Source organism: Apteryx mantelli, chromosome 31 (assembly GCF_036417845.1).
Source record: "Apteryx mantelli isolate bAptMan1 chromosome 31, bAptMan1.hap1, whole genome shotgun sequence".
NCBI classification, from domain to species: domain Eukaryota; kingdom Metazoa; phylum Chordata; class Aves; order Apterygiformes; family Apterygidae; genus Apteryx; species Apteryx mantelli.
This window is the reverse complement of record NC_090008.1, coordinates 1,556,746-1,565,840: the sequence shown is the minus strand read 5'-3', so window position 1 is coordinate 1,565,840 and position 9,095 is coordinate 1,556,746. Positions and strand designations below refer to the sequence as shown.

General features: G+C 69.9%; 1 protein-coding gene across 1 annotated transcript; it reads left to right on the top strand.

Annotated features, from left to right (window-relative positions):
* The first annotated feature begins 5,128 nt into the window (after nucleotides 1-5,128).
* LOC106500485 (death-associated protein kinase 2-like) lies at nucleotides 5,129-7,617 on the top strand. Its single transcript, XM_067313386.1, has 10 exons — nucleotides 5,129-5,254; nucleotides 5,363-5,501; nucleotides 5,731-5,860; nucleotides 5,956-6,004; nucleotides 6,183-6,209; nucleotides 6,324-6,476; nucleotides 6,566-6,611; nucleotides 6,731-6,820; nucleotides 7,085-7,168; nucleotides 7,275-7,617. Exons 1-10 carry the CDS (start codon nucleotides 5,199-5,201, stop codon nucleotides 7,353-7,355), a joined length of 855 nt encoding a protein of 284 aa, XP_067169487.1. The 5' UTR covers nucleotides 5,129-5,198; the 3' UTR covers nucleotides 7,356-7,617.
* The last annotated feature ends 1,478 nt before the right edge of the window (nucleotides 7,618-9,095 follow it).

Sequence of the window (9,095 nt, the reverse complement as noted above, 5' to 3'; positions counted from 1 at the left end):
GGGGAAGTGCGCAGAGCGCTGCAGAGCTCCCGAAGGCGGAAAAGCCCGGACGCGGAGCGAGCGGTGCGCGTCGCCCTGGGGCTCTGCCTGCGCTGAGGACCACGGGGCGCCCGGGCTCGGCCCGGTGTTCGTCCGATGCTCGGGAAAACAAACTTAATGGTGACCAGATGCTCGATGGGGGTGGAAGTGGCCGGGCCGGGCGGAGGCTGTTTTGCTACAGGAGGTGCAGCTGAGTCAGCAGAGCCGGCTGAGGCTTGCCGGAGAGCGGAGGAGCCGGCTGGAGCAGGGTCCGACATGCTCGGGGCGTCTCCGGCAGCCTGGGGGCACCGGGGAAGCCCGAGGGATGGGAAGGCGCCTGCCCTCGCTGCCACCTTTCAAAGGCAGAAACGGGAGCCCGGCGGCTGCGGCGTGCACAGCCGAACCGGGTGCCCGAAAACGCCCGGGAACATGCAGCAAGGCCGCGGGAAACCCTCCCTCGGCAGGGCCGGAGCCAGCTCTCCGTGCAGCCCCCAGAGCCGGGTGCACTGGTTAAACCCCATGTTTCTGGGCTCAAAAAGGGCTGAAATGCGGCTTTGCTCCAAGATGCTGCTGCCTTTTTCTCCCGTTGGCCCTGGCAGCGGATTGATGCTCCGGCTCCCCATCCCGGGCTGCAGCCGTGCAGGCCTGGGGACAGACTGGGGAGGCCAAATTTCCCCCATCAGCATGGGCTGAGACCCGGCTGGAAAGGCCAGGAGGGGCCAGGGCCGGCCCTGCTCCGGGGACAACATCCCCCTCTCTGTGCCCGCGTGTCCTGCGCCCCTTGGTGGCCCATCCCTGGCTTTGGAAGGGAAGAGTGTGGCCGTCCCCTCCCGGTGCTCGCCGCTTCCAGGTCCCCGCGCTCCGGCCTCGGGCTTTGGCCTTTCTTTGCTCCCTTCCCGGCAGAGCACGCATGCAACCCCAGGAAGACCGGAGCCCCCTCCCCATGCACCTACCTCTCCCCGGCGCTACAGGGATCTTGAAGTCCATGGCCGGGGCCGGGAGCAGCGGAGCGGTGCCCGGCGCGCTGGCAGAGCGGGCAGCGCCGCAGGCACCCTGCGCTCTCGCCTCCGCTGCTTGCAAAAGGGCAGGAAGCAGCTACCAAAGCCGCAAGAACCTCTTTTGCGCGATGGGGCGAGCGGCGCTGGGCCCCGTGCCGACGTCATGGAAAAGCCGTGCGTGGCGGCGCCGGGCTCGCCGGCTGGCACGGGGCCGGGCAGGGAAACATTCCCTTGCCCTCTTCCCCATGCTCTCCGAGCTCTCGAGGCTGCGGTGATGCCCTGGTGCTCTGCAAAACCCCCAGGGATGGGTGTAAAAGGGCTTGGGGACCCGTGTCCGTGCGGGATGCATCCGCGCCGGGCTGCTCGCCCTGTCGGCTGGGCAAACCTCGACCCTTCCTTTGCTCAGCTTCCCGGAGCCGGGTTGAGTGGGATGGGTGCTGCCGTGCCCCGCGGAGGGTCTCCCAGGCTGCACAATATCCCGCGGGGCTGGTGGAGACGGGCTCCGGCTGCCTCCCTCCTCCCCGGCTGCATCCCGGCACGTCGGTGCCAGCAAAGGGCTCTTTGTTCCTCGGATCCGAGGCCCGACTTTCTCCCACATCGCGGGGGCTGTGGAAGCGGCTGGGGCCTGGACACAGGCAGCAGAGCAGGGCTCCCGGCTCCAGCTCCTGCCGCAGGCAGAAACGGGCCGCGGGAACCGGAGCCGCTTCGCTTCCCTGTGGCACGGTTGCACCGCTTGCCCGCTTCATCCTTCCTGGGCCGAGCAGCCGGTGCAGCTCCAGGGCTGGAGCGAGGGGGTCCGACCCCGGCTTCGCCCGGAGCCCACGGAGAAGAGCATAAAACGGGTAAAAGGAGGAAAAAAAGAGGTAAAAGGGGGCTAAGCGCGGGAAAGTGCCCCAATGCCACCTCTGCCCGTGGCACGAGCGGAGCCGGGCTCCGGGGAGCCTTGTGCAACCCGCGGCTCCGATTTCGGCGCCGGGGGCTGGCGCGGCGCCCGGTGCGGCCGCGTTTCCCCCCCCTCCGCCCCCGCGTCTCATTCCACCTTAAGAAACCTGCCCCTCCTCTGTACCTTCGCACCCTCCCGCCGCTCCGTTTCCCCTCTGGGCAGCTCGGTTGCAGTATTTTTATCTGTCAGGCAGGTTTCCTGTTTGCAATCCCCTCGCTTTCGGGTGCGGAGCGGCCGCGGAGGCGGCGGGGCCGAGCGGCCGGGCGCAGCCGATCCCCCCCCGGCCGCGCCGAGCCGAGCCGGAGCCCCGAGGGGAGCGCGGCCGGGTTTTCCTCCCCTCGAGGGGCCGAGGCACGGGAAAGGCGCTGGGAAGTGACCCTAAAAGGCCTTTTCCAGCCTCTCCCGGCAGCTGGGCTGCGGTTCTTTCAGGCGGGGGCGGCGCGGGGGGGGCGTTTCTCAAGGGACCGTGGAAGAAGAAATGTGAAGCGGATTTTTTTTTCCCTTTTTTTTTCTTTTTTTTTTCTTCTTCCCGGAGCCCCTGCCCGGCCTGGGCTTCGACAGCCGCGGTCGCCCCCGAATCCCGGGAAGCGCAGGGATTTCTAGGAAGCCTCGCGCCTGGCGCTGCTCCGGGGGGGGCTGGAGCCGGGCCCACCGGAGGCGAAGCCTGGCTCCGTCCGGCGGGCGCTCCCGGGGGGCGACGCCGTCCCGTCCCGTCCCACGGGCTCCCCGGGGGCAGAGGTAAGGGGGGGGGACACGCGGTCCCGGGGACGGGGGGGTCCTGCCGGCCGCGTTCCCGCGGGAAGCAGGGGTCCGGCAGCGCTTTCGGGCTTCCCGCGGCGTTTTCCCACCGTGGGAAGCGCCGGGCTCTGCCGCTTCCCCGCGCGGGGATCCGCCGGCGCCGCGTTGCAAAGCGTTTGCCTGGAAACCCGTCACCGGGCGGCTGCTTTTTCCCGGTGGCGCCGGCGACGTTTGCTCCGCGCAGCCGCCCGGTCCCAGCAGCCGTTTTACCCTTTCGAGGGATGATTTATCCCGGGAGGCGCAGGGTGCCCTCGGGAGCGCCGGCAGCTCCAAGCCCCGGGGGGCTGCGGGGTTTGGGAGCGGAGATGCTCCGCATCCTGTGCCGTGCCTCAGTTTCCCTCCGCGGGGACCTGTGAGCAGTTTTGGATGCTGGCTCTCCGGGGGCCACCGGAGCATCCTGCGTCACTCTGAGGTTGGGCTGGTTGGTCATCCCGGGACATGGATCTGAGCTCGGACCAGATCCCTTATCAACCTGTTTTTTCCTGCTGGGAGAGACCCCACCTCTGGAAAATACCGTCGGCTTTTCCCTTTCCTGGTGCCCTCGAACCAGGTTCAGGGCCGGGCGGGTGGACGCCACACTGGGCTCCCTGCCTCAGTTTCCCCACGTGCAGAAGGCGACCGGACGGGACCACCCCCCCCGGCCACGGGCGCCGCACGTTGCTGCAGCGCGGGAAGCAGAGCCGGTCTGGGCAGGGTGCACGTGCGTGGGGGCGACCCGCGGGGCGCACGGGCAGGGATTTGGGATTTGCAGCTGGGATTTGCTCCCACCTCGGTGCCGTGGGTGCCACATCTCCCCTCTCCCCAATGCCGCGGCTGGGCCCGGCTGCAGGAGCCGCAGAGCAGCATTCGGCTCTGGCAGCCCCTTCCCTGGTTGCCGAGGGGTTATTAGCTCCATTTTACAGCTGGGAAAACTGAGGCACAGGATGGCACAGCCAAGCCGGGGCCTCCAGCGTTCGCCTGCTGCCTGCGTGAGCTGGAAACTCATCGGCAGCGGCTTGTTTATCGCTTCAAGCTGCCGGGGATTAAACCGTTGTTTAAGGACCCGTTTCCCAGGGCCTCTCCCGGCCGGGCTGCAGCTCCGGCTGCTCCCCGCTATCGGGGCAGCCGCCTCAAAGCTCATGGGTGTCACGAGTTTGGGGGGGCTCTGCCGGGACCAAGGTGTGGGCAGGGCGTGCCAGGCTCTCCATGGGGCCCCGCTGTCCCCCCCCAACCCCACCGCCCCCCTAACCTGGCGCCTTTTCCGTCCTCGCAGGGATGGCCGAGGACGGCGGGGCGGCGGGCGCCCCTGACGCCGCCCAGGTGGGTTTCTCGCCCTCGCTGCGAGTTCACGGATTAACTTCACAGATGTGGCTGTTACGCTCTGTTAATCCCCCTTTTTTAAATAGTGTAAGCTTTTCTCCGCGTTTGGCACCCCCTGCGTTCCAGGGGAAACTGAGGCACGCAGCCCGCGGCAGGTTTCCCCGTGGGTCCCTGGAGACCTTCCCCACGGCTGCGGGGGCTCGGCAGGATGCGGGTGATCCCACGGGGTGCTCCAGGAGGGCGCGCAGGCGGCAGCGAGGCCGGACGTGGCGGCTTCATGCATCACTGGGAGCCATCGGAGACTCCCGCCTGGAGCCTCTGTCTGTGCAACCAGAAAGAAACATATATGGACATCGGCTGGGCTGGCAGCCGGCCCTCCCGGCCAGACCCGCTTCCAGCCGGGAACACGGCTCCTGCAGCCCGGTTCCTGCCCCTGCCACTTCCCAGCCCCTTGGGCAGAGGTGTGAAAGTCTGCAGGGTCTGGAGAGTTTGGTCGAAATTGGGTGGAGGGGAGAGGGGCCACGATTAACTCTGAAGAGCTTGAGCACAACCACGTTACAAGACACCGGAGAATCCCCACCCAGGGCGTGCCGCAGGGTGCGGGAGGTGGCGCTGCGGGTGGGGACGAGGGGCCCAGCGCGGGCCGGGGGCCGGCACGTGGCGGCTGAGCGGGGTGTCTCGGTGCGGCCCCGCAGGATGCGGCGAGGGAGGAGGCACCGGCTCCCGCGGCCGCCTTCAGAGCGGGCAACGTGGAGGACCTCTACGAGCTGCTGGAGAAGCTGGGCAGGTGAGCGGGATCCCTGGCTGGGGGGGGGGACCCCAAACCTTGGCACCAGCATGGCAAAGCAGTGGGGTCCTGCGGCTGGGAGCGGGCGCCAGGACGCCTGGGTCCCCTCCCTCCTGGCGCTGCGGGGCAGGTGGGCATCCGTGGCCACGTGTCCCCCTGGCGAGCCCCAGCCTGGCCGTCTCGCCGCAGCGGGCACTTCGGCGTGGTGAAGCGGTGCCGGGAGCGGAGCACGGGCTCCTTCTACGCCGCCAAGTTCGTGAAGACGCGCAAGTGCCGGAGCAGCCGGCTGGGCTTGGACCGGGCGCAGGTGGAGCGCGAGGTCTCCATCCTCCAGCAGCTCGACCACCCCAACATCATGCGGCTCCACGACCTCTTCGCCAGCAAGGCCGAGATGGTGCTGATCCTGGAGCTGTGAGTGTGGGGGGGGGGGACAACGGGATGGCACCGGGCTCCGAGCTGGGGGTCGGAGGGGGGGGCCGCCAGCAGCTCACGGTGCTGCCCACCCGCCCGCCCACGCAGCATCCGCGGCGGGGAGCTCTTCGACTTCATCGCCGAGAAGGAGGCGCTGTCGGAGGAGGAGGCCATCGAGTTCCTGGAGCAGATCCTGCGCGGGGTGGAGTACATGCACGCCCGCCGCGTCGCCCACTTCGACCTCAAGGTGCCCGCGGGGGCCAGGGGAGACGCTGGCCAACGTGTCCCCTTGCAGCCCCCTCCGTGCTCCCATGGCATCTCCAAAGCCCCCGGTGAGGGTGGCATCAACCCCATGCTGGACCCCCCTGGCTGCATCCTGCCCTGGTTCCTGGAGGTTTCGGGGTGCTTTGGGGGTTGCTGCAGCTCGGGGACCCTGTTGTCCCCCCCCCCGTCACACCCTGCCTGCCCTCGCGCAGCCCGAGAACATCATGCTGCTGGAGAAGGACGTCCCCAAGCCCCAAATCAAGATCATCGACTTCGGGCTGGCCCAGAAGCTGGAGGACGGCGTGACCTTCAAAAGCCTCTGCGGGACCCCGCAGTACATCGGTACGGCTGCCGCCTCGCCGGGGGGGGGGACCGGTCCTGGCCATGGGGTCCTGCCTGGTGGCACCTGGGTCTGACATGTCCCCGTTCGTCCCCAGCTCCCGAAGTGATCAACTACGAGCCGCTGAGCGCCGCCACCGACATGTGGTGAGACCTGGGGTGGAGACGGGATGGAGACCTGGGAGGAGACCAGGTCCCAGCGGGAAATGTCCGTACGGATGCGGCTCCCCCCCTCTTGGCCACGGCGTTGGGGAAGGGGGGGGGTGGCCGCCGTGGGGGGGGGGCGGTGGGGTTGCAGCACCTCACCCCCATCTCTGTCTTCCAGGAGCATCGGGGTCATCACCTACATCCTGTGAGTACGGGGAAATGGGGGGAAACGGGGGGAAACGGGGGGAAACGGAGGCCCGGGGGGGGGGGGCGCGGCGGCGGGGGCCCCCTGCTCAGCGGCGCTGTCGTGTCCCCGCAGGCTCAGCGGCTTGTCCCCCTTCCAGGGCGAGACGGACGCCGAGACCCTGGCCAACGTGGTCGCCGGCGCCTACGAGTTCGAGGAGCGGTGCTTCGGCGAGACCTCCGACGCCGCCAAGGACTTCATCCGGCAGCTCCTGCTCAAGGAGCCGGGGTGAGTGCCGGGCGTCCCGGGATTTGGGGGCGGGGGGGGGGCACGGTGGCCCCCACCGCCCTCAAGGAGCCGGATCGGGGCCGTTGCAGGCAGCGCATGACGGCGGCCGAGTGTCTCGTCCACCCCTGGATCAAGGTGAGCAGCACCGGCGGGGCGGGAGCACCCTCCCGCCGCCGGGATTCGGGGATTTGGGAAAAAAGGGGGGGTCTGGAGTGGGGGGGGGTGACGATGCCGGTGTCTTCGCTCCCTGCCAGCCCCTGAGCCGGAAGCAGGCGGCGAACCGGAGCCGCTCCTCCATCAACATGAAAAGCTTCCGCAAATTCAACGCCCGGCGGAAATGGAAGGTGAACGGCCTGGGGGGGGGAAGGGGGGGTCCGGGCCTGGGGGGGGGGGGGGTCCCGTCGCCCCCGCCGCCCTCGGTTTGGGGGGGATCCCTGCCGCGCGCCGCCCCGGCGGCGGGTGCGTTGCAAGGGGGGGGGTGTCCGTGCATGGGGGTCTGTGCACGGGGTGATGCTGCGGTTTGGGGGGGGGGTGGAAGAGGAGGGGATGCACCCCCCCCCCCCCCGTTGCATCCTGCCTTTCTGCACCCCCCCCCCCCTCCGCTCCAGCTCTCCTATAACATGGTGTCGGCCTGCAACCGGCTCTGCCGCATGCGGCTCCTGTGCCACCGGAGCAAGGAGGATGAGGACTTGGTGAGCGGCCGGGAGCCCCGTGCGCCCCCCCCGGATGGGGCAGAGGGTTCGGGGGGGGGGGGCAGGGTGCAGGCGCTGCCCTCCAACCCCTCTGTGCCCCCCCCAGCGCTGCTGCGAGAGCGACCAGGAGGCCGACGCCAGCCACCCCGCGACGCTGCTGCGCCGGCGCAGGAGCAGCTGCTCGTGAGCGGGGACCCCCCCCGGCACGGGGGCTGCACCGGCGGGGGGGGGGGGGGATCCTCCCGCCCCCCCCTCCCGGCGCCCGAGCCGGGCTGGATGCAAACATCCCCGGGCTGGAGACACCGTCCGGCCCCATCGCTCCCAGCCCTGCGGTGCCGGGGGGTCCCCGGGGCTGCTGCGGCAGTGGGACCCCCCCCCCCCTTTCTGCTCCCCCCCCTGCCCGGTCCCTGCTGGCTCCCCGTTTTGGTGATATTTGGAGAAATAAATGTGCCCCCCCCCATCGCCGCGTCTTGCATCGGCGCAGGGGACGCAGCGCCCTCGGCTTCCTCCCGCTCCTCTTCCTCGCCGCAGCCTGGGGCTGCTGCCCCTCCGGGCTCTGCAGCGCATGGGGGGCTTTTGGGGGGGGGGTGTCTCTCCCCCTCGCCGGCTCCGGAGCGGGGGGCACCGGGAGGGGGCACGGGAGCTTGCAAGAGCTCCGAGGATCGTCCCCCTGCCCCGGCTGGGGAAACTGAGGCAGGCGGCAGGGGACCCCGGCATCCCGCCTGCCCCCCCCCGCGCTCCAGGCCGCCCCATTCTCCTCCTCTCCCTTCTCCCGTCTCTATTTCCCAAACAAGACGGAGGCGGCCCCGGCCCGGCCCGGCCCCGCACAGTTGTCAGGCTAAATATTTTGTGTGCGGCAGCCAAAAACAGAAGCGACGGGGGCCGTGCGGGCCCGGCGAGGGCCGCGGGGGCCGGGCAGGGAGTGCCGGGGGCCGGGCCCAGGCGTCCGGGGCTGCGCCGGTGCCTCCGCGCAGCGGCGACGGCGCCCGGGCACCCGCCGTCCTCGGGGATGCCGGCCATGGGGGCGACGGTGCTGCGGCTCGGGGTGGCCCTGCTGGTCCTCGGCCCCGTCCCGCTGCCCCCGGCGCAGGCCACCTCCGAAGGTAAGTGCCCCGGAGAAGGCGAGGCGGGATCCGGGATGGGACAGCCCTGGATCCAGCCTTGGCGACGCTGCCTCCGTGCCTCGGGGCTTGCTCGGATGCTCCCTGCCTCAGTTTCCCTTTTTCCCGTCTCCACTGCAGCCCCCCCCCCACCGTGTCCGGGGCCGTTTTGGGGTTGGGACCTGGCATCCCACCCCCATGCCCCCTCCAGGAGCGGGAGCCCCTGGTGCTGCAGAAAGCGACTCCGTCGCTCGGGTTTCTTGGAAAAGCCGCGTCCCGGGGAGCAGTGGGGCTCGTGTGATGGGAAGAGGCGAGCACGGAGCGGGGGGGGGATCGCGCCGGAGTCGGGGTCTTCGATCGCTCGTGTTTGCAGGGGGCCGGGGACGTGTGGGTGGAAAAACCGGAGCTCGGCACTGGAAAGCAGCGGCTTCGCCCGCCCGGGCTGGTGAGGGGAGCAAATCCCCAGGGAGAAGCAGGGCTGGGAGCAGGGGTGCGGTGCCGGGTGGAAAAGCCCCATGGGACCTTGCGGCTACGGTCGGCACGTCTCCACTCCCGTCTCGGCCCCGCCAGAGGACAGGGGTGCCAGGACACCTGGATTTGCGGGTGCCCTCTCCCATCCCTGCTCCCCTGTGCCTCAGTTTCCCCGGCACTGCCGGGGTGGGAATGACAGCGGGGCAGACGCTGCTGCAGGAGGATGAAGCATCTGAGCTGGCTGTGCCGAGAGCTGCTCCGGGCACCCTCCTCGCCCCATTTCTGCCCCCACGAGGGTCCGGAGCACCCCAGGTCCCCCCTCTGCCCCCCGCAAGGGTCTGGGGATGGGACGGGTC